This window comes from Pezoporus wallicus, unplaced genomic scaffold (assembly GCF_028554395.1).
Source record: "Pezoporus wallicus isolate ANWC-B61680 ecotype Strahan unplaced genomic scaffold, APGP_CSIRO_Pwel_v1 contig_2025, whole genome shotgun sequence".
In the NCBI taxonomy this organism is placed as follows: domain Eukaryota; kingdom Metazoa; phylum Chordata; class Aves; order Psittaciformes; family Psittacidae; genus Pezoporus; species Pezoporus wallicus.
In genome coordinates this window covers 2,621,504-2,646,681 of record NW_026640253.1, presented here as the reverse complement: position 1 = coordinate 2,646,681, position 25,178 = coordinate 2,621,504, and the positions used below count along the sequence as shown (strand labels likewise).

Here is a 25,178-nt window from a genome sequence, read left to right as displayed (position 1 = left end):
AAGTACAAACACTGAACTTCCCTCTTTACTGCCATCTTTTATTGTTAGTACAGCAAGAAGGTGGTTTCAGGATGACTTTATGCAGCTGCAAGCTAACCAAATGCACTGACAATATGCAAATTTCAAGCTCTTCTAAAAATATATGCACATTTATAATTTTGAAATTTCTTAGTTGCAGTAAATTGAAATAATTTTAAACATGGTCTGAACTTTTCTACACCTGTCCCATGTGCTCAAAGGAGGGAAACAATTCCACACGGACCTCAACCAGCTCTTTGAGCCAAGCTCTTCCATGCCCCTTCAAGTACTGCTGCCCTCCCAGCATCAGTTCTACCCCAGGTAAGGCTCTTCTGGGTGCTTCTCAGGCTGTGGAAAGCACACTAACCACACTGCTGGTACCGGTATCAGCTCACAGCGCACCAGCAACTACGGTTTCCAGTACCGAGGGCTGTGTCCTGCCACCACTGCCACCAGTACAGACAGCACCAAAACCCCTTCACAGGCAACAAGACTGTTCAAGTGTGTATTTTTTTATCTTCCCTCAGTAAGCGTTTGCAGTGCTACAGCCAAGGCGGGGGACTGAGTATGGAAAACGGCGGGATTAAGAAGGGACGCAAATGCCCCCTCCAGCCCTTGCCCGATCTGAGGTTGAAAGCCGTTTCTACACGTGCCTACGGGAAGAACAGACCATGACCTGGGCTTCCTACTGCGCAATCCCAGCCCCGCAGGGCGGACGAGTCTGCCTCAGCGACACCCAGCCCCTTGCCTCTATCAGGCTCCCGCCCGGCCTCGGCCACAGGGCGCATGCGCGCATCTGCGCGTAAACTGTAGGGGAGCTCAGGGCCGGGTAACGGCTCTGCGGCCGTGGCCAGCTATGGCGTACTCGACGTGCTGCAGGGTGGCCGTGGTCTCCTGTCTGGTGCTCTGCGTGTCTCTGCTCCTGCCGCGGACCTTCTTGTCTCGGGGCGGCGGGCGGCAGGAGCCCGGGGCTGCGCCGCTCGCAGCGTCCGCGCCGTCCGAGGGTAAGAGGCCGCGGCGGGCCCCGCTGGTGGCGGCTGCTCCGCGGAGGAGAGGGCAGGTCGCTCCCCGCTGCCAGCCCTGGTCTCCCGCCCCGGTGCGCAGAGGTCCGTGTTCCGGCGGCCGCACGAGGGCTCAGCGGCGAAGCTGGGGCTCGGCAGCGGCGGGCGTCGGTGCTGAGCTGGGCCCGGCCCGTGAGGACCCCGCTGACGGGGTTGCTGGTGCCGGCGGCCAGGCTGGTGCGAGCGGGCCCCGGCTGCACGGAGCGTCTGGAGGGTGCGCTGCCGCCTGGTATGGAAACGTAGCGTAGTGCATCCTTCCCATGAGTGTTACCTGTGACACTCTCATGCTGTCCTTAATGATGTGTGGCATGACAGAGATTGAATTCACTGCTCTGTGATTTACCTTTTGCTTTTCCATACAAAAAAAAAAAAAGAAAAGTTTAAAATCTTCCAAATTTCACTTTCTTTTGCGTGAGGTACTAAAGACACATATCACTTTTCTGTTTATTTTTTCCCATTGTGATACATCACTTTTTATTTGAATGCTTCATTACTTTGTTATTTTCTGTACAGAATGCTTTTGTTGTTGCACATGAAATAAAAGTTCATTTGAATTGTCTTCATTGTTTAGTTTCCTACTCTGGTATTTAAACTTGGCTTTCATGCACCATAATGTATGTGCACATTTAGAGTCAGGTCCTGTCCATGCTGTCCCTCAAGCTATGTCCTTGCCTCGCCTCCCACTGCATGTTTCCTTTTAAGTTCTGGAGGAAAGGATTCATACATGCATGTGCCATTCTCTTTATGCCCGTTGCCTTTTGCTGGAGGTTTTTCTCCCCAGGGCACTTCACAGAAGTAGCTAGTATCATAGCCCCATGTCTGGCAGCAAACGAAAGGTGAGTCTGGTGGAAGTACAGAACACTTCCGGGTGGCACTTAATGCAGTCCCACAGGGATGCCTGTTAGTCACTTCATCTTCTGCAACAGCCTGGTACTGATGTGACTGTACCATTCTGCAACATTGTTGTCATTTGTCCAGGATTTTTTAAGGGCTTTAGGCTGAAGTTACTGCTGAAACAGTGTTACATTGAACCGAAATCTGTGTCTTGCATTCTGTAGCTAGTCTCCCATGGTGGTTTGTATTCTTGGTCTTTTAAGAATGTCGGTATAGGTTTATCATCACTGTAGATCTACAGGTCTGTAGTTTCGTTGCAGAATCTCTGAACACCAAAGTCCTGAATGGTAGCTGATGGTTCTTTTGGCAGAACTTCAAGAGCAGTTACCATGAAGGCCCGCAGAGGCTCAGAAGGCAGCACAGGGGCTCTGTAAGGACATTGGAGACACCTGCCTGAAGCAGGGATGGGAGCAGATGCTCTGTGAGCTGGTACCTGTCTCTATTAACATCTGACCTGTATAGCTCCTGACTGATCCCACAGTGATACCAGATGGTGGGGTTTGACAAACCATTTTCCTGTAGCAGTGAAGTCTTAGGCAGTTGTGGTTAATGTTGTGGGGCTTCTTTCTTTGGACTGGATTGGTCTGACAGAAAAAAGAGCTTTTAAAAAAACAAATCAGAAGAAAAATCTTGCTCCCAACTTGTTTTCAGTCACAGCTGTATGATGAACAATGTTCATACCTGCTATAGCATGGCCTGCTTTAAGCTGTGCTGTCATAAGCTGACTAATCACAGCCACTGTTAAATGCTTAACATAAATACTATTTCCATCATAAACATGTAGTCTAAATACCCTCTCCATCATCCTGCAGGAAATAACAGTTCAGTGTGGGTTAGTGTGTGCCTGGTGCAGAGTGAATGCTTGGCATGCACCTCTTGTAGCCTAGCACCTGCCTTTGGCTGAGAATGCAATACCTCACCTCAGCTTATCCATTTCAGGTGAGAATTTATAGTCCATATTTTCAATTTGATAGCAAGAATTTCATTACACCTGCTCTGTAGACCAAACTTTATTTCACCCGAAGTTATTTTTTTATTGGAAGAATAAATCTTGATTGAACAGTTCAGTTCACATCTCTGTCATTAGTTTTGCTCTTCAGTGAACTGGTAACTGCAGTTACCTGGCAAGAGTTTCAGGGACTTGAAGTAATCATTTCATTCTTGAAGTTAATAAAGTCCTTATTGTAGTCGTGGGGGCAAAATGCCTCTGAATAAAACATTCTTAAAGTTTACAACCTTTTGTTAAAACTCAGTGTTAACAAGAAGGCTTTTTATTTAAACAGGGTTTAAGCATGGAAATGTTGCTTCCTGTAGTAAAGCCATTTTCAGAAGTCTCCTAGGAAAATTATGAACTTGGCTTCTATATTAGTAGAGGTTAATATGATCTTTCAGACAGAAAGGTTGTTCTTTATCACAGTAATAGTTTCATGTATAGAGATCAGAATCGTAGAATAGTCAGGGTTGGAAAGGACCTTAAGATCATCTAGTTCCATCCCCCTGCCATGGGCAGGGACACCTCACACTAAACCATCTCACTCAAGGCTTTGTCCAACCTGGCCTTGAACACCACCAGGGACGGAGCATTCACAACTTCCTTGCTCAACTCATTCCAGCCCCTCACCACCCTTACAGTAAAGAACTTCCTCCTTATATCCAATCTAAACTTCCCCTGTTTAAGTTTTAACCCGTTACCCCTTGTCCTATCACTACAGTCCCTAATGAAGAGTTCATCCCCACCATCCTTATAGCCCTTGAGATAACTTATTTAAAGAGCTCATTGTGAATGTATCACATTTCTGGTTTACTTCATGGGCAGGCATTAGAATTTTTTTTTTAATCTTTTGGAAACGAGGAAGAAAGAGCTACTAGCAATTTCAAAAGTACCTTTAAGTTTACTGTTCACGAATATTTGCCATGCATTTTGTAAAGCTACTCTCTGAGATGGTAATTTAAGAAAAGCCTTTCAGCTCCATGACAACGGGTGTTTAGTCTCTCTGTATTCTTATGAGCAATCAAGTGGCATCAGCTTTACTAGAAAAATACATGACTGTTCAGGTAATGCATCTGTCCAGCTTGGGTTTGTGCAATGCATGTATCAGTGGCCTGCAGCTGTCCTTAGGAAAATTAAGGTGTTTGTTTCCATTTGGGGTATTTTTTGTGTTTTCCTTTTTAAACTCCACCTGCGATATTTAATAGAAAATGTTGAAGCATTTGACTGTGTCCATTAAAAACACTAATGCAGTGGTTTACAGTTAGGATTTCAAATCTATCATTCCTTCTAACCTTTTTTTTGTGTAGGTTTCTAAAGTTGTGTTGTTGGAAGCACAGCTAGAGCTATTCTGTAAATGTCAGTAAAAGAACAAGAACTAAATGAACGCATACTGTTTGTCCATTTTATCTTGATGTTAGACTGTCTGCCAGAGTGAAAAGTATTTATAAAAAGATTTAGAAGAGAAAAATATAAATGACTACATGTGTAGAAACTCTAAAACATGGGTCTCATGATAGTGTGTAACACTGAAATAGTGGCCTCAACAATAAACCGAACATGAACTTGTAGTGTTATATAAAGGATTAGTTACTTGGGCTTTCTGTGGGCAGATGAGTTGGGGAAATTACAGGGTGTTAAAGAATAGCAGCAGAAATGATATAGTGGCTTGAAAGAGGATTTAAATTAAATGTCAAGAAAACAGTTTCTGTATATATTAGTCTAAGCTATTATACCAAACATGGAGGTTATGCAAGAAAACCTAGGATGACACTTTCAGCCAAAAGAAGATGAAGTTACTTTATCATGGAGTCCATGGGATTTCCTGTGTGTTGTCACTTGCAGCTTTAGAACCCTTTGGCCAATTCATCTTGTTAGACAGAGGGTGAAAAAATAAATGTTTTATGAAAATACACTGCTGAGAGGGGCTAAAGATTGATTCGAGTGTCCTGAGATGCAGATTTCAGTATGAATGCCTCTTTATTGGCACCTACCAGAGAGGGAGGTTTTGCATAGCCTGCTCAGGAAAAGCTTTGTTTAGAGCACATATCTTCTTCAAATATCAAGTCAAACAGAGCAGGGGAGAAAAATGTACAAAACTCTGAGTTCTGGTTCTTACAGAAGCATATTTCATTGCTGATCCCTGGGACTGTCTGAAAAAAATGCTGCTTTTCTTTTTCAGTCACTACGATGAACATTTTACCAGGCAAATGTAAATGTCAGCTAATGTAAATAAGCATCCCTAAATGTGGGAGTCCAAGTACAGTTTGAAGATAGGTTTGAGAACTGGAATTTGCATTGCTGAGGCAGGAGGATAGTTCTGTATCCCACTGTCACATGATTTTTTTTTGTTAAAGCTTTTGCAAAACATCTAGCTGGGTTTGTTCTTGGCTGTTTGCTCTTGGGCTGTGTTTTTTGGTTGGTTGGTTTTGCATGCACAGCAAGGAAAAGTAAATGTCTTACTTGGAAACAAACACACTTAATCTTAGCATTTCCAAACCAAAGTGGTATAATCGTGGTTTTGGAATGGAAACAAATTAAAAAAGCAGAGCGCCTAATGCAGAGAATAGCCAGAACTGTGGGTGCTGTCCCCCATAGTTGAGATTTGAGGAGCAATGAGAACAGCATCCTTTGCTGTCAGCTTGGAAGAATCACATGCACTTCTCAGACTGCCATTTCCTGTCTCTAACCCCTCTCTGACGCTTCCTGGTGTCTGAAGAACACGCACATTTTATAAATGAAGTAATGTATCATATGTTTCCTGATGAATTGAGTGCAAAGTTAACATAGCAGCAGCCCATATGTACTGTATGTCAGACTTTTATTTTTGTATTATACATGTGTGTATGTCTATGTTCCAGCATTTTACAGCTGGTCAGATGTCACAGAAAGATGTATTATCTAGACTAAGAGTGGCTGAACTGTACAATAACTGAAGTCTAAATACCTTTCTAAATAGTCAAGTTGGGCTCAGTAGCAATTCCTAAATCCCATTCAAACAGAACCACAGAACAGCTTTCTTGGAAACCAGATACTTGGATGGTCTGTGTATTATCAGCTTGTTGGCTGTTGTGTGCTATAAATACTTTTTAAGAGTTGCTTTTTTCAGTTGAGTGTTCTTATTGTTAAGAGATTAAAAACCCCACAGTAATTCTAACATGGTACTGCTATTAAGGACTTTATCTACATTCAGAAATCTACAGTCTCTTAGACAACACAAATGTTAGTTGGGGCATAATTTCATTTTTGGATTTACAGCTATTGAAGGGCCAGGATTAGACAATGCTCTGCTTGCCCTGTAGCTGCTTTGCAAAGTTGGTTTGAAACATTAAACAGACAAATTGTTAAATGTGTTGGGTAAACCTTAGGTAAAAAGATTGCAAAGCCAGGTAGGGTGTATTCAAAACAAGGGCCCAATGTGTGCCCTTCCATGCTCCTGGAGAAGTGTCACTTGATTTTATTGATGTAGAGTATGTTGTTGTCTCCATTTGAAAGTGGTTTGTTTCATTCCTAGAAACGTGTCATCTGGACACATCACCTACTCGGTTATGGGGTTAGGGTGTTGGGGTTTTTAATAGCACAGGGTGTCTTGTTCATTTGGCAGTGGCATCCAAATCATTACTCATTTCCATCTATATACTGTATACTTGACAGTTTTGTGCGTATGTTGCTTTTGAGTCACATGTGCTGCCAATTTCCTCTACAGTTTGCATGGGTTCTTCACAATAAAAAACTATGAAAAATAATATGTATATATTTTAATAAGGAAATCATTATGAAAGTTTTAAAATCAATAGATTTAGAACTAGGAGCCATGAAATTCCCCTTTTAAATTATTCTGATATTGAAATGACTAGTATGTGTCCCTTTGGCCTGATTATCTTTAATTGTATTGAAGGTTTTAAAGCACAAACAAGGCCTTGTGTCTAAATTAGAAAACTATTTCGTTTAAATACAGTTTCACCTTTGTCAATTATTTTCTGTTTTCTTTATTTCTTTTTTTTTTTAAATAACAAATATTTGCATGAGTGTAAGATGTTTTACAAAGGTTTATCTACCCTGCTGTTCCATCCCTGCCGCAGTCATACTGCTCTCTGCACGACATCACACTTATTTTCACAGTGACCTACTGCTACAAGGCATTCCTGCTGGAGCAGTGGGACTGTTTTGTAAATAAGATGCTATGCTTTCCATCACAAACCTTGAATAATTCACTAATATTAAAATGTGTGATAAAGCTTCCTCAAAGTTAACCCTGAGCTAATCTGAGAGTGGTTTTGTCAGCGGTGGTATACCTGCATAGTTCCACTAAAGCCTACAGCACTCAAAGAATGTATGCCGTCACTTATAAGGAAATGTGTTTTTAATGGTAGCACTTCACGAATTATTGATATCACTTCCTAATATATATTTACTGTAATTTTCTATGCTCAGGAATGTAGCTTCCTATGATGGTGTTTCCTACCAAGAGCAAATGTTAATTTAGTTTTCTCTTAGCTTGCTTCTCATAAAAATAGTTGCAGCTGGGTACTCACAGAAGCAAAGTTAGTTATTTTCAGTGCTATTTCAAACCTGCTTTTCATTTTCTTTATGCAAATGCATGCCGGCTGCCCCAGTGCCAGTGAGCAGGCTGCCTGGCTTTCCTGCTGCATGTGCCAGGGTTGGAGAGTTCTGCAGCTGGCATCAAGGGGTGAGCTGCAGCTCAGTGTGGCACTCCCCATCTCTGGTTCTCCCATCCAATGCCTCCCACCACCAGACTCGGTGGCAGAGGAGCTGAATAATTCGGTTCAGTCCCGATCAGTGGGAGGGAGTGCAGGTGCAAGTCCAAGCTGGATATGGAGATAGAAAGAAGGATGTCAAGTACATGGAGGAGTAAAATAGCGAATTTCATGGCAAAAGTGTTGAATTCGTAACAGCAAGAAAACAGAATAATGTGTGAGCTTACATTTATTGAGATTCTAGTGCATTTCAGTTGAATGAAATCATCCACAGCACTGTTTCAGGCTCTCTGGAGTCTTATTGTAGCATCCATGCATTCATGTAAGCTCACTCCCATTTCTTGTCTTTGCTGCTCTCAAGGCTAGAAACTATTTTTTTTCCTCTAAAATGCTGAAGATAATATGTCCCAAGCTATATTCAATCTCCTCGTACATTGCTTTAGCTAACACCTTTTTAAGCAGAACCATTTGCGGTACTACCAATTTCTTTATCTTTCATAATTCATTTGTCAAAATCAGGTGAAATACTATTTCTTATGCCTATAGCTGAAAATCTATACCGGGCAAACACTAGAGTCATGTATCAGGATGTAGGTGGGTAGTACATGTAGTAGTAAATGTATGGGTTTATATATTAACATGCCTTTGTGTAACATTGACAGATCAAGCTCACAACAGAAAACTGATAGATTGCTAGTTTGGTTATGGCTAGAGAGCCAGAAGTAAGACTTTAGGTTTTCATCCTGTTAGAGATGCTGATTCATAGGGTTCTTTGGACAACTATGTACCTATTAAAATCTATATTTGAATTGCCCTGCCAGCTTTTTCTCTTCTTGAAATCCAGAGAGAATTGCATATACCTAACTCCTAGTGCTACATATAGTAAGTGACTGAGGGTTGAGCTTACAGACTTAGTACTTACAGTCCAACAAGTTACTTTATTCATCAGTGATGGTACATTTAAAAATAGAGAAAATAGGTCAGCTGCACCTGCTGCAGTTGTAGGCTGCCTGTAGAAGGGTGAAGAGTAACAGAATAAGAATAATGGTGGTGTGTTTTTTTGCAGGGACGCTCGGTCGCTTTCCACCAAGGATGCATTACCAGGCTGCTCCTGACAGCCGAGCTACTCCTCATTTTCCAAGATCTCACCTTGCTGAAGCAGTTGCCAAAGCCAAGGCAGGTGGAAGTGGTGGTGGAAGCACCGGTGGAACCGGGAGAGGCCTTGTGGGGCAGATTATCCCTATATATGGGTTTGGCATCTTCTTATATATCCTGTACATTTTATTTAAGGTAAGACCAACATAAATGGAAAAGTCAGGGAAATAACAACTAAAACCCCTCAAAACAGCAAAGTCTCATTTTTGTACCTGGTTCTATTTCAGCCTAGCTCCAGAGTAAACCCCACAAGTGTTCATGCTGGACCTTTGATTAGTGGTTGAAAGATTGGTGTGTCCTCTGGGTTTTGCTATTGTAAAGACTGTAACAGAGAATGTAGGGGTGGGTTGGTGCAATCCTGTATTGGCATCTGACCTCATGCAATTTTTTTAAGGATTTTCTTTTCCCCCTGGAAATTGTGTATGCCTAGAACATCATTAGATTAATTTTCAATATACACATAGTATTCTCTTTTTTTTAATGTGTGACTACATATGATATATACTGTGTATGTCATGTATTGTGTTTTATACAATCTCCCAGGCATCTTTCATGATTGCTGGTTTTGCTGCTTTGCTGCTGTGCATGCTTTTCTGTAGTTATTTTCTAGCATATTTTAATCTTCTATCCTTTTTCTGTTGCATTTGGGGCTTGTATTTTACTATTGCAGTAACTCATAGAAGTGTCATCTTTTTTCACTCATTAGTTGGCTTCTAAGGGGAAAACTACTGCTGGAGAGCGGAAATGCCCTACTGCTGCACCTGGAAACATGAAGAGGAAAATCAGTATGTATGATTTCTGAGTTACATCTGTGTTGACTCTGTAGAGGTACAGTCCAACTGTGTTCTTCAAGTTCTGGGCACACTGTAAAGCTGTTGTTTTCCCCCATGCAGAACTAGCCAGAAGCTTCTGTGTTGGAATGAGCAAGAGTTAAAGTGAATTACTGCACTGTCACTTTCTAATCTCATTCAGCTAATGAGACTCTGTGAGAGTAGACTGATCCCAAGCCCCTCTGGAAGCAATGGCTTCTCATGAGGTTCACTGAATTAACTGTACAGATTTGCTGAAAAGCTATGTAGCTAATGATTAAAAAGGGATAATAGGATGTCCATCTATAATTATTCTATAATCTGTGGTATTCTAGTAATAGTATATAGAGATATTATTAAAAGCTAGCTTCCTTTATTTGAATTTGTGAATTCTTAGCCACCCCCAAGTACTTCCCTACTTTCTCCTTTCCAGTTTTGCAATGCTCGAAGTTTTCATGAGTGCAATAAAGAAAGCAAATAGTATTCTGAAATATTATTTTGATTTTACCTAAACAACAATCAGTGGGATAGATTCAACTACTTGTAGATATTTATTAGATAAATTAATAAGTTTACTATTGAAGATTGGATGAGTAGTTACCATAATAGTATTTAAATTAGCTGACTAAATTGTAATAGGGAAGAAAAGTACTTAGGGCTTTATAGAAAGTGCTACCACTAGGTTATTTTCTCTTACATACTGTAATTACCTTAACATTACTGTGTATATTTAGGAATACCTAATTACTCAGCACTACAGACTGTGTTTTCAGTGCACTTGTTCTGTGTTGTGCCTGGAAATTTTGTGCAATTTATTGGCAACAGTAATTGTATTTTTTCCTCTAACACTTGGTGAGAGAAACTAACTTTGCAGTTAAGTTAAAACATTTGCCATCATTATAACCCAAAGAATTAGCGACAAAAGTTATTTAGCCTTCTTCTAGAGGTCTTCATTTGTATTCCTAAAGCATCCATGGTAAGCTGTAGCAGAGCAGGGGGCAAGTCACTGGACTAGGAACCTGAAGACAAGTGACTATTTACATAGGGACTTGGAGGGAGTAACTTCCTTTTTCTATGCCAATTTCCCTTCCCCTATTTTTAAAGGCTCAGACATGCAAAACAATGACATCAGTGATACATTAAGTAATGATGTTCTGTGCAAAATAGAAATCTTTCTAAAAGCAAGATGTTTGTGGATGGCTTTCTCTATTCCTACTATGTTGAAGTTCTGTCGTGCCTTTGTGCTACTTAGATGGATGTACCTGTAGCAGCTGAATGTTTAACTAAGCTAGCTTGGCTTCATTTTGTTCTGCAGTGGGGAACTATGAAGTCTCAGCTACAAGATTTTGAGCATGAGTTACAACAGCCAAACAAGAAGCTTCAGCTTTCTTATAGATGTCCTTGCTGTTGCATCTTTACTGTTAACATTTTTGGCTACATTAAAGCCAGTACGGGTGTTCCTGCATGTCTGCATGTGTGTCTAATATTGCAGCGTAGACACATTTTTTGTAAAGAGGCACAACTATGGACATACCATGCTTTGCTCCCCAGACAGGCTAGCTGTTCTTCTTGGTAAGTCTGGTAGACCGTTAGCACTTGCTGCCTGCTGCAGCACACCTATGCAGGGTTAGTTGGATGCCATCATGCCCATGAACTTAATTCTCTTTGATAAAGATATGGTTTCTCAAACCTTGAGACTTCTTAAAAATGCTCAAGTGACCTTTTGCCTCTGTTCCCATGGACTTAACAGGGAAATTCCATGAGAACTATTAATTCAGCAATAGACAGTAAAACAGAATGGCTTCCTTAGTGGAAAAAAAAACCCAACCCAGTCTATTTTCCGTTCCCTAACTTTAATGTCCAGGACATTTGCAGTGGCCCACTCATCCTAGTGTGAGGTTGCTCAGGAGCCTTTTGAAAGAAGGTCTTTTCTGTATGTCCTATTACCGTTAGCAATAGATTTCATGTTCCTATACCAGGAAAAGTACGTAGAACTGTTTTAGCTGCATGTTTTAGTTCACTCATAACCAGTCTGGTTTGGTACAGCATGTGCTACCTGTGATAATGGAACAGGGATACATTTTCAAAGCTTCTACTGACAGATCTTGGGGTTTTGTTTGGTTTACAGCTGACTATGAGCTCACTCAACTTCAGGAAAAACTGAGGGAGACAGAAGAAGCTATGGAAAAATTAATCAACAGAGTAGGACCTAATTGTGACAGGTATGTTTCAAATTACAGCATTTTACAGACAGATTCTGCTCTGATTAGAAATCAAACTTTCTTACTTTTGCTATATTAAAATAGCATTTTATTATTACTTCAAATGGTAGGAATTTGATTTTACACATCACACTTTTTGTTCTGCAGTTTTTAACTTTTCAGCATCTAGATTTAAAGTAAATGATTTCTTCCAACTCCGTTCTCCTTAAGCAGAAAAGCAACTATCCCTAACTTCCCATTTGTACAGTGCATAATGACGGGTATGTCTACACAAAAAAGATTTAAAGTATATAAAACAACCTGTCTTATGTGACCAAAGTAATATTCTGAATAATTCCTAAGAGACCCATTCGTTTCATGTTATTTTCCGGTTATATGAATTATTTTTCTAAATAGAAATGCTGTTATAATCTATGTAAATGCCTGTTAGAATAGCCATAAAATATTTCTTAAAGGACAGAATTGTATAATAATCTGATTCCATAACTTAGTTCCACCCTGTAACTAGTAAATCCATCCATTTGTTTCTAAACATAACAGAAAAAATAAGAGTTGTAAAATCAGGATTTAAAAAATTTATTATGTTTATTGTTTGCTATAAATCTGAGATCACTATTCTATGTTATAAGGAAACTGGAAACAAGTCCATTTTTCATGAGGAGTGTAACAACACATCAATAGGAAATGCATAACTGCAGTGTTGAAAATTTAAATACCATGAATATTGAAGTGATGCTTGCAAGCAAAATAAATAGCTGTTCAGGTTGTAATACATATTAACTTTGGATCTGTCAATGCCTGGTTTAACCCATTCTGTAGGAACAAATCTGTGCTGAACTTGCACATGATGTTTATTTAGGCTTCAAACTGCATTCTCTTTGAGTGTGTAGTTCTGCCCACTTTGCACCACGCCCTGTATTGTGGTTGCACTAGTATCAGCAAGATGAGGTGCCAGACTTGCCTGTATTATTCCAGGTTCCAGCAGGAGAGCCCCTAAACTATCCTGGTTTTAGCGAAACAGAAGGATACTATTTTGTCTATCTCTGTTTTGGAAAGCTAACACAGTACTCTATGCTTACCGTTAAGCTGCCAGAAAGAGGCTTATGAGCTACACAGATACTATGCTGACTCTCGGATAGGATATTTTTACTGAGAAAATGGGTTTAGGGTCTGATCCACTGTTTGTTCCACTCTGTCTTATTGGCTCAGAGCCTCTATTTAGTGGAACTTCCCTTCTTTGTTCAACCAAACTATTTATATAGATGGATCTAAAGGCCTCAGGGGAAATCAGAATCTGAACCTAATGAAAATTTTTTTATGTACCTTCTTTAAAGAGAAGGGAAAAAGCACCTCTAGATGGAGCAAATAGCTGCTTTTAAAATACACTCAGACTTGGTGTCTTTTAAAATAAGACACCAGACTTCGAAGAAAAGACCTAGACTTTGAAGCTTTCTTAATCTATCCTGTGATACCTGTTAAGTTCAGTAATACTAGATGAAGGTCTTAAAAGAAAATGTACGGTTAGAAAGTGTAATTACAGCACAGAGTGTAGTGCTAGCATTATCCAATCTGGATGTTGATAGATGAAAGAGGAGGAGAGCAAAAATACTTGAGCCCCATTTATTAATATGCAGTTGAACATAAGTATTTATTTTTCTTTTGACATATAACAGAAAAGGCAGAGGAAGAAATAAATGGTATCAAATTTAAACTAATGCTGAAAGAACCCAGGTGAGACCGTGGCTTGTTATATTAGATAAGGCAAAGTGACTCCCAGCCTGCGAAGTAAGGTGCTAGTACCCAAACCAAAGGCTGTATTTTGCATTGTCACAAAAACGATGTATCACCATAACCTAGTGTTTGCAACAGCACTGAGGTCTGAGCTCGTGCCCCTGTGTCCTCTCACTGTACTTCAGGAGTATTATTCTCCCAGCCGAACTGCTCCAAGGGTTCATCCTGGCTTTCTCCTGGTGAAGATTTTTAGAATCAAAAAAAATTCTCGTTTTGTGTATTTTCTTAAAAGAACTGTTGCTTTTGAAATTGGATACGTTTGGAAGGACAGTTTATTCTCAGATAACGCTCTACCTCAGAAAGAAAGCTTTTTCCGAAGGAGTAGTGTATATTGTGCTGTGTGATTTTACTCTTTCTTCTGTAGCAAGTGAATGTGCTGATTTCTTGCTGTGGTGTGTCCTGCCCCTTTCTTTTTCTGTCAAAAGTATTTGAGCAAATGAGGCTGGAAGACCTCTTAGCAGGTTTTCTCAGATGGGATAGCTCATATCATCCAGCTCTATGTTGTAGAAGGTAGGCTGGTTGGGGTTTTTTTATGAGGCTGGAAGACCAACCTTCACACCAACCAAGAAGACCTCTTTCCAAACCAGCATACTAACTGGAGTTGCTACAGCCTTAAGCAGAGTTTGCAGAAATGCAAAACTTACTTTCAGAAAGTAAAAGCACAGATGCTTTTAAAAAGGCCTAGCATGTAGTAGCAAGGACTAGAAGCAAGTTAAGGAAAGCAAGAGGAAGAAAGAACTACCTGGCCAGGTCCTCAGCAACATAACCAAATCTAAACTGAGATGGACAAAGACAGTTGCTACCTAATGCACATATTTAAATGGGTAGTACATAGTACCTAAGGATATAATGATTCACAGCTCTGAAAAAATCTAGCACTTTTCCCAGCACTTTTTTTAACAGGTTGTAAATTTAAATTACATGCTTTTATAATTTATCATCACATCCTATCACTAAGGGGACCTCAGTATCTCCAGTTTATAAATGTAGACCTTTATAGCCCAGTATCTCTCAGCAGAGATGAAAAGCTTTGCTGGAAATTTGGTGATTCAGAAATAAAGACTTGGTTGATGGCTATAATAGGGCTCTCCACATTGAAAGCATGCATGCTTTTATTTCCAGGCTTTTAGCAGTGTTTCAGTGTTGGAACGGTGATGTAATGGGTATGAAATTTTTCCCTACCCGTTCTCATGGATGTCTTACCCATATTCTTTTCACCACTGTTTGTAAAGTTTGGTGTTTTGAAACCACTTTAAATTGAAAAATACTGGTAAATATTTTTCTCAATGGGAGTATTGTACAATTCTCTCTTGTAAAAAATTCTCAGTTTGTGGTGATTAGGTAAGAGGTAGAAATAATCAGCTCAATTACCTGCTTTTAAAACCCTCTTTACTAGGCTGTCAGTTGGAAAAAAAAATCTTTTTACTATAAACTAAACAAATGTAATATGGAAGAAAGAGAGAGGCTGTAATCTGTGGAGTGCCGGTTTTGGGCTATTGTTAATAGTGATTATTTTCAGGTCATGAATCAAAAAACACACTAGTTGACACATCTGAGATACTATGTTAGATTGTGGATTTTCACTGAAGTCATGATAGCTCTTTAGGAGATGTTCTGATCTCAGTGTAAGAATAAGAAACTACCTGTTAGTGCATTGCTACTATGAAAAGTAATAGCCGTGTTGGAGCCACAAGCACACAAAGCAAAAATAATTACCTTTTCTTATCCTGTAAACCTTTTGCATCTGTTGTCCTTCGTGTTCTGAAGTGCATTATACCCTGGTAAATCCCTCATATGCAGACAGCCAGATGTCTTATACATTGCCAACATCCTACACTAAGTTTTCCTAGAAGCCTTAAATGAAGTAGAAATAGTGCATGGGCTTTGGTTTCTCCCCCTCTAAAGGGATATTTGTCATTTAAGCAAGGTATTTGGAGGAGGAATACTCTGAAATACGGAGCCCTTGTGTTGCAATAAGACAGTAGTGCTTTCTAATGCGAGTATCCAGCACATTAGAAATTTTCCCATACGAAATACCACAGTGATGCAGCTGCTTTGATTGATCCTGTATCTGAGCTAGCAATCTCCCCATTGTGTTAAATGAACCTGTCTTCATGCAGGTTATATATATTCAAATTACGTACACTTTTGTCTGTAAGAGGAGGATTAGTTTGGCAGTTCTATTAAAGCTTCTGTCAAAGGTAGCTAGCTGATGAAACCATTTCTTTTTGTGTGTCTCTTAATTCACATCTCAAATTCTACATCTGCCTAGCCCAGACTTTTCAGAAGATGCAGTGTCACACCTTCACTTGTTCTGTGGAAAAAACTGCCACCACAAGTTGAGGAGACTCAGCGCAACCTCCATATAACGCTGGGGGCATATCAGCCTTTCAAACTGTGGGGCCCCTCAGGGGAAGCACAGAGAAATGATATTTAGCTTTGTGATCTCAAACAGTTTAATCTGCGTAGCTGCTAATGGAACTAGTGGGCCTGCTCTCAAACTAAGTTCAGTTACAGACAACTGTGAGTGCAACTGTGCACAAAATCTAGCCCATTGTCAGCACTGTGATCAGCATCGCACAAATCAGCAGTACAATGCTAATCTTTTTGGCTTTAAACCTGCATGACTCTGCTGCCTTTAGTGAAGTAACTCGTGTCATCACCATTCCTGGATATGTAGAATAGCACAAAGTACCTCTTAAAAGTGCTGCTGTAGTGATGACAGTTATTCAGAGGGAATACTAAAGATGGATGCCACAAGTTCTCAAGTTTTTGAGATTTCAGGCACCTGAAACAAGGTTTAGGCAAATACTAATCACCTAAATCAAAAATCATTAACCTGTTTCCAGCTCCCCTCTTCCCATCTCGCCCCTAAGATTCCCTGAGCAGCTGTCTGGTCTTGGAGATTATCTGTCTGATAGTCTGCAGCTCACCAGAGATCACTGCTCTGACCTCGCTTACCTCCTATAGTACAGCATTATATGCATCCCAAGGGCCACCCTCTCTGGGTAACTAGGGGCAATGGATCCTGCCTAAAACATATCAGGATTCAAAAGAGCACTAGAGTAGTGCCTCAGTCCCCTGAGAGGCTTGAAGTGGCACTTACACAGAGGTCAAACACCTGCTCAAGAGCAAATTGAAACTCCAGATGAAACAAGCATCATTTTCACACGTAAGTACAGCCAGTATCTTTCTTATTCTGACCTACTGAGTTAGTCACTAGAGCTCAGATCACTGCTCTCCAAGTACTTTTTTGTCCATAATATTTTTAGAAGACTATTTCTTTTTCCCAAGAAAATAACATGTAATGACTACATGATCTTATCTGTTGGAAGCATTCTTGTTACAACAGTAATTGTATTACCTGAGCAGCAGTAATTAATAGAATCAACAGTGTAGAACCAGTCAAAATTAGAGTTTGCTTTCAATCTGATAAAAACCTCAGTCCTCTCCCACTCTCCATTTGATTCTAAAGGGCAAGTTAAATGTAACACCTTGTTTTCATTTTTAAATCTTCCTTCTTCTCACCCCACCTCCCCACCAGGCAGCATAGTGGACTCTCTGTAACAACATCGTGATCTGTCCAACTGACATTTTTTAATGAAGCCTAGCAAATCTGATACATGTAGTGGTCATAATTAGGTATCAATAGACTCTCGAGACTAATGTCTGTGCGAGACATTTTGATCAGCCCTACAACCTGTTTTAAATGTAGCATAAATTTTGAATTACATTTTCTAATAATGCTTTAAACAAGGCATGCCCCCCCTAATTCTCAGCTCTTTTAAAGGCCAGAAATTTCTGTAGTATCTTTTGCACCATAACTCTTCCCTGTGTGTCACTTTCATTTTGCTCTCACATTGGCTGTACCTACCTTCCTTTGCCTGTTTAAGTTTCCAGGTTTTCTGGGTAAATGGATAAACTTTATACCAAGCTGAAGTACAGACCACATGCAGATGTTGAGCAGTGATCATTCTGCAGCCAGGTTTCTTCAGACTGTACTGCTGGGACAGACCAAACAGTTGGGTTCAAACCCTGTTAATAGGTTGTAATAATAGTGGACTGAATTCTGGTGTCTAATATTTTCTAGCAGGACTCAAAATGTTACAACAGACCAGGAAAAAAGGTTACTTCAGCAACTTCGAGAAATTACTAGAGTTATGAAAGAAGGAAAATTCATAGATGGCAACTCTCCTGAGAAGGAAGCTGAAGAAGCTCCTTACATGGAGGACTGGGAAGGTAAGCAAGGCCTTTCTTACCATTACCTTGATGAGAAAGACTGAGTTAGGACTACTTATATCCTTCCTTTCAGAAGTCAGTGTTCTAAACTTTGCAAAAGGTGGTTAGTTTTCCCAACCATAATAAAAACAAAACAAAAAAAAAAAGGATTTTGAGGTATCCAGCATTGCCTTTAGTGTAGTCACTATGCTATCTGCTGCCAAAGTGGCATATGAAGATTCTCACACACTCCATCTGCTTCTGGGTCTTGGCTGCTGTAGGTTTGTATATTTTTTTTCTTTGCAGGGCTAGATTTTATGCAAAATCATAAACCCCTTGGAAATCAGAATCAGTACATTTTGGATAACTTAGTTTTTACTTTTGATTAGTAATTGTTTGTTCCAATGTTGTAAAAGTGATCCTCAGGAAGTCTGTCTTTCAGTAACTCTGTATTTTCATGTCCTTTTCCTTCCTTGGAGTTTACTTGTTACATAAATGTGCTTTCAAGATACCCTAGTTGAGCTGCTCAGTATCATAATTTTAAATGCAGACTTAAATCCTTGCTCTTTAAGAAGCTTTCAAAATGATCCAAAACATAAACAGTGGACTCGAGCTCTGTTTTCTAAGTCAAGTTCATGCTGCATTTTCTAAAATAAAATGCACAAAATAATTCACATATCTGTTTTTTCAACTTTATAAATAATGCTGTTTATAGCAAAAGTCTTCAAAACATTAATCAGTCCATCTGTAGATAGAAACAAACAAAAAAATTGATGTATTTAACGATCTAAATTACCCAGTTTTTACCTGATAGCTCCCATTGCTTTCAGCAAAACACAGATACTCAGTCCTGAAAGTTAGAGTTGGTATCCTGGCTCCCTAAAAATAAGTGGAGCTGTCTCATCATTACCCAAGAACTCATGTTTTGCACATTCTCGCCATGGATTTAATACTGTGGTATATACATGTCATTAAATAGATGAGACTTATACTGACAGTGTTAAAATCAGCTGTTCTAATAAACTTACGTATCTGTCACTGAAGTCAGTTCTACTTTTAAATGCTGGTAACACTTCAAGTTGCATATGACTTTATTAATCCTTAGGTTATCCAGAAGAGACCTATCCTCTCTATGATAATTCTGATTGCTTCAAGAGGAAACAGGACACAATCCTAGTAGACTACCCTGACCTGAGCCAGCCCTCAGCAGAAGAGCTGGCAGAAAGAATGGAGGGCATGGAAGATGAGGAGCTTCTGTGTAATGAAACCCTGCTATCTGATCTCATCATGGGAAGGGGCAGTCATGATTTAGTGCAGAAAAAGGATGAGGTAACTGGCATCAGTGAAGAAGAGGAGAGGGAACTTCATCACAGCCAAAGCACTGAGGAGTGTTGCTGTTGTTACGAGGATGACGATCCTGCTGTCATAGCAGAGAATGCTGTATTCCACTCTGAGAGCTGCAGCGAAGCAGAAGAATCAAGCCAAGAGGATCTGTCTATGGAATCAGAAAATGAAAATGCAGCACTGAAAAAGCAAAAAGCCAGTGATTCAGATGAAACAGGCACACTGAGAAAGCGCAACACAAAAGGACTTGAGTAATACGGACAATGGCTGATGTTACCTAGATGGTCACAAACTGTTACTTGTGTGAAAACTTCATGTTCATCTCCTTGTATCATTTCATTTCCATGGTAACAATCAATATCATCTACCTGAAGTGGAAGCCAATGCCCTCTTTCATGCAGTCTTGTCATGGCTTATTACTGCTTTGCCAACAGCAATTTGTCCTTGCTTTTTGGAGACTGGTATCTCAGAGCAGATTATTTGGTTCAGATATTTGCGATTCTTTCTAATTCTGAAGAAACAGTCCTCGGTTTTGCCCTTTGTCATCCCAGAGTTCACCAAATGTCTCTTCTGACTTTCTCAAAAACATATATTTGTGTGCTACCAGTTACGAAAATTAATCAAATCCATAAATATTTATGAGATTACCATGAAGCTGGAGGAGGAAGTATGCCTTCTTTCTCTTACCTGAAAGCTAACTGGTCAGCAGAACAGACCATAGTCATACACGTAACTTCTTTCTCAACTGTGTCATTGCTGCTGTATGCCCAAGAAACCGTTGTCACTACAGTCCACAAGATTCACATGCTACCCCAAACCACAGCCCATTTCCCAGCTTATTCCATGCTGCAGGACCAGTAGCCTAATCTATGTAGCCTCTTCCATGAGAAAGACTGAAGCATTGTGAGTTGCTCTTTGTCTTTGCTTATAGCTGTGGTGAAACACTTTGTTGGTGAAACTCCCAGATGAGTGCAGGCATCAGGCCATACTGTTACAGAAGAACACTAACAATACCCCTGCTGTTTAAAAGAACAAAAGGCAGTGAGAAGGTCTGAACTTGAAAGCAGAGAAGAGAGTAAGGGTGAACCTTGGACTGAAAAGAAACCCCACCATTTCCAGGCCCCGGGGACCTCCCACAGTGTCCTCCTACAGACTCCTCATGTGGCATTGGCACAACGGTCCAAAGGATGTTGCCAAAAGGGCCTCTCCCCTGTCTCCCTCCAGGCTCTGTGCAGAGGAAATGGCACCTCCCCATGCTCCAGGGGCTGGGCCAGGAGATGGGGAAGAAGGGCCCACACATCACTTGGCCATCAGCAACTCTTCTATGGAATGCTGGGAGACTCTGGGAGACTATGGAGTGCCTCCCTTTCCCACCATTGGGATCACTGACCTTTCGTTTGAATTCGTATTAGCTTTAAAGGTAAAAATACAGTATAAACAGCACTGGAAACTCCTCATGTTAAATAACCTCCATACTTTATGTAGGTAATTTACCACGGTGTTTATGACCTGTGGTAGGGAAAGACATAGTTGCTTCAAACAAATCAAGTTTAATATTTCTGCACAGTGTTCTGTATTGACAAACACTAGAATCTCTATGACATACACAAGGTAAATAATGTGAAAATACAAAAATCAGTCGTTGCACATACTGGTAAATAAATACATTTACTACAGAATACCAAAGAGTTTCTTTAAAAAAATTTACTTTGTAAAAGCACATTCTTGCAGGTTTATCTAAAACTCTACATAGGTCTGAACAAAAATGAGATTTCCAACAACTCAAAACAGGTCAAGACAGTCTTGTGTGCAAACAAGTGAACATACTACATTATGAAAAAAATGACTGGTTAAATATTAGTTCTCATGGCTAAGACATCTTTTGACAGTTTGATATTTTCCACTCTTTAAACCCCATATAATGTAAAGGAAATCTAGACCATAACATACACAGGGCACAGGGAGGAACAAGCAGGTCGTGTTGCTGACCCTGTTGCTGGTGTCCCAGACTGCGCACCAATATGGTTGCCTCCAGAAAGAGAGCTTGCAGTAAGGTGACTACAGCAACTCAGACAGAGACCCCGTCCCAAACTGTGGCTGTTCAGGTCTCTGGGTGCAGGGAGTGCCAGAGCCTGCTGCTGCCGGGGGAGGGAGGACAGCATTCCACCTGCGTGAGGTGTGAGCAGGTAGAAGATCTGCTTAGCCTGGTGGCAAGACTTAAGGAGGAGGTTGAGACGCTGAGGACCATCAGGGAGTGTGAAAGGGAGATCGACTGGTGGAGTAACTCCCTGGCGGGCCAGTCGAAACGGTTCCAGGGAGATACCCCCAAACACTGGGAAGGACCCCCTGCCTTCTCACACAGAGGGGGATGGCCTGAGGCAGCCCCTGCCCTGTAGCTGTTGCGCAGAGGTAGGGGACCAAAAAGACGACGAGGGTTGGAAGCAAGTTCCGGGACGACGTCGTATTTGCTTTCTGAGACAATTCTAAAGGTGTATCCAATTACAAAACATCATCAACAGATAGTTTTACTGGTCTTCTCCTACTCTTGAGTAAAAGAAATTGTTCAAACAGGAGAAACAAAAGCCCCAGTTTTGTAATGATAGGGTACAGACTGACACCCTCTATGGATCAAGCCCACTGAGAAGTCAGCTCAAAGGAAAAAGGAGAAGCAGATGTCTATCTGTAACAGGTACAGACACTTACAGGGAGAGCATTTAAGAGAATTTTTTTAATCTTTTCCAAAGAAAGATTTCACCTGTTCAAAATTATTTTAAAAGGGGTTTCAGATAACAGACTCTTTAGAGATATTTTGCAATAATTAGTGCCAAGAGAAACTATTATCATTGTTTATGTTGTCAGTCTCAACAGTGGGAGAGAAGACTGAGTAATCTTCATATATCACCAAAGGAAATGTTTTAAGACTATATAGGATTATTTTCTAAACACCCTGTTTAGTTGCAGTAATGACATCATAGACTTTGAGACACATTTAACAGAAGATGTCAACTTCTTCACCAACAGATATTTTAGATACCCCTTTGAATGTCAACAAGGCTTCATGGCTTGTATATATGAGCAAAAATTGGCCTTCCTTACACATGAAATTTTCTGAAGTATTCATGCCAGTAATGGCCAATTTCTGAGATCCAGGTAAGCCCACTTTTAAACAAAGACAGATAAGAAAATATTAGGACTCTTGCAGATACACGCAAATGGGGCATTACAGAGAAATAACAGAAGTTAGAAAGAAATATTTAGTTACACCAGTAAGCTTTGTATTAGCCCTGAAATAGAAATAAATTGGTGAAAATGTCATAATGGAGAAATCTCCACATAAACTGTTTAGGAGACATACAAATGGTATTGTCAGAGTTCTTACCAGTATGATGCAACATAACCAGTAACCATCAGTCTATCAATGAATACTAAAATCCATTACTTGCGATCAGCGATGCCAGGCAGTGTGCTAATTCTCCAGCAAGAAATCACCTTGCAGCCCTTCCCCAGTACATGCTGCTGCCCTGCCTGCATGCTGGAGTTCCTCCACATCTGTACATGGAACTTGTTTGCGCTTTAGTCTGATTTTCCGTAACTGCGCTCCTTGGACCGTACGTTCCTTTTTCTGGGCTTAGGGCTCAAGATAGTGCAAGTATAATAAAAAAGTCTTATGTGCAACGCAAACACACGGAAAGTTCAAAGAACTTAAGAGCCACAGGTCCCAGTTTCTGCCTTCAGGAGGAGCTCTTTCTTCAGTATTAGGAGAGCTGTATCTTAATGGCTTTGGTTCTGCAGTTTCTATGCTAAGCTTCCATGCCCATCTTTGCAGCCGTATCCTCTGACTGATGCCAAGCTCATGGGGTGGGAAACAGCTCACAGGTCAAAACATGCACTGTTACACAGCAGGATGTCAGTTAGCATGTATTAGTTGCATTACTTAGCGATAAACCCATCCGTAATAAACCTGTTTCTCGTGTGGTGGCTGCTTGTGTGAATGCTAAGAGAGGCTCTCATCCTCCAGATCCAGGCAGATGCAAATGAAGAAGAAAAAGAGAAAGGAAGATTATTTTCTGAGAAACAAGTGTATTTCTGATGGATACTGTAAAAAGAGATCTAGTTATATTGGCATAATTTATAGAATACCAGTCTCTGGTACCCTAGTAAAGCACTTGCTTTCAGCATACAGTCCCCAGATCCCTGGCATCACACAATGTAAAGAAGAAAGCACAGTGTTGTTAGGAAGCTTAAATTCATCATCATACAGGTGGCAATAAATCAGAGAGCACTGCAAACCACTGCAGTAGAAAAAGAGGACTTGGGAAATGTGGCCTGTAGTGTGCTGGTGCTGAGCTTTGCAAATACAATTCAAGGAGCCAACTGTTAGAAATGCTGCACTCTAAGTCATAACTGCCACCCTGAGAATACAGAACGTGAATCCTTTTACATATGTTCTCCAGTGTCTTGGTCAGAAACATATTCAGCACTTTAAAATTCACCAACAACCTTGAATTGTGCAATGTGATGAATATCCCCGCTGAGGATTATGCAACTGGAATTGGAGGCCAACCTACTTCAGAATGAGAACATATACACAGGGATTTAACACACTTTAATTCACAGGCATTAACTTCATAGGTTTCACTAACTTAGCTTTCTGGAGTGTCTCTATATGGAAAAACCTGTACATGTTTGAGACAAGTGAAAGTTACAGATGAAAGAAAAAAGCAGGGAGCTTAAAACAAACCAAGGAAATTGTAGTAACACAGATTACTAAACTGAAAAGCATCTACCACCTGCAAGACAGTATTTGAAGTGATACCAAACAGGAATTTAAGTTACTTGCTGAGCAACTTTTGAGTTCCTGATACTTGTACAGTACCCTCGTGCTGTTCTGGGCCATCCTCATAAATTAATATGCATGAAACTTGATTTCAGTGTAATTTCAATTGCCTGATGAGAACCTTCTGTAGTAATGTGGTTTTCCAGGATTCCAAATTGCAATGAACCAGTTTATTCTTCACAAGAAAGTTCAAAACAAAGAGCCTCTGTCTACTAGTTGGCCATCCAGGGAAAAAGCAAGAAGACAGGCTTAGGGACTAAGAACTAATTTCTAGTGCCAGCTCTATATATAACTCTTCATTGTCTATTTGCTTTTATAAGCTCCAAATCACAGCTTCACTGGCATTAAAAGGATAATAATACCTACCTGCTGCTCCTGGGCTGCTGTAAGGCTTTACTAGCTAATATGGAATGTCTTAATGTCTTTGTGAAGTGGTGTTTTTAGTTTGTGGGTGTTTGTTAAAGCTGGTATTTACCAGCCTAATCACAGATTGGCCCCAAGATAGAAGATACTGCTACAAGCATTAAAGAATGAACAGAAAGCCCCCCAAAAAGGCAAGTGGTGCCATTTTGGTGAGAGGGGGCTGTATCTTTTGACCATGTCCTTGCACTGCATCACAGATGTAGTATGCAACAGGGTATCACAGGATGTTTCATGGCACACACTACTCTGCTAGTAATAAGATTCCTGATTGGAAAGAAAAGCCCTCTGTCAATCCAGGCACATAGCTCAACAAGTTAATGATGTCACCTAGAAATGATGATTTTCTTCTAGGATGAAAAGTTTCTATTTTTAGTATAAAATATCAAACCTCCACAAATAAGGCAGCAGAAAATGAGGCAGAGACTTTAGTAGAAAACACTGCTCTATTTGCATTTAGCACAGTAAGTACTGACCTTCAGAAATAAATGTAGTGGTACACAAAAAAGCAGTATCATAAGGAAGCATATTAAAATGGCTATGTTATGTTTTTTTCCAGCAGGACTATCAAGCACTGCTCATATGTCAACTGAGAAAATTGCTGGAAAAGGCAGCTGCCACTCAATCAAATCAACCTGGCACACCTATAGCTACTTCAAAGACTCTCTTCTTTGAGCTCAAGCTATAACTTTGAAAACATTTT

At 40.3% G+C, this 25,178-nt stretch overlaps 1 protein-coding gene across 3 annotated transcripts; it reads left to right on the top strand.

Moving 5' to 3' along the window:
- The first annotated feature begins 805 nt into the window (after positions 1 to 805).
- Positions 806 to 19,876, top strand: RIC3 (RIC3 acetylcholine receptor chaperone). 3 transcript variants are annotated; one of them, XM_057418263.1, is made up of 6 exons: positions 806 to 1,022; positions 8,746 to 8,969; positions 9,541 to 9,619; positions 11,772 to 11,865; positions 17,750 to 17,895; positions 18,980 to 19,876. In XM_057418263.1, exons 1-6 carry the CDS (start codon positions 875 to 877, stop codon positions 19,471 to 19,473), a joined length of 1,185 nt encoding a protein of 394 aa, XP_057274246.1. In that variant the 5' UTR covers positions 806 to 874; the 3' UTR covers positions 19,474 to 19,876. The 3 variants fall into 3 exon arrangements, with proteins under 3 accessions (XP_057274246.1, XP_057274245.1, XP_057274247.1); XM_057418262.1 differs by having other exon boundaries at positions 808 to 1,022; positions 17,747 to 17,895; XM_057418264.1 differs by having other exon boundaries at positions 854 to 1,308; positions 17,747 to 17,895.
- The last annotated feature ends 5,302 nt before the right edge of the window (positions 19,877 to 25,178 follow it).

Bases quoted from the DNA above. Each gene is read 5' to 3' on its own strand.
- RIC3 (XM_057418262.1), top strand. From the start codon at position 875: ATGGCGTACTCGACGTGCTGCAGGGTGGCCGTGGTCTCCTGTCTGGTG. The intron at 8,970-9,540 runs GTAAGACCAACA...TTCACTCATTAG, and splicing joins TCCTGTACATTTTATTTAAG to TTGGCTTCTAAGGGGAAAAC. The intron at 9,620-11,771 runs GTATGTATGATT...TTTGGTTTACAG, and splicing joins AAACATGAAGAGGAAAATCA to CTGACTATGAGCTCACTCAA.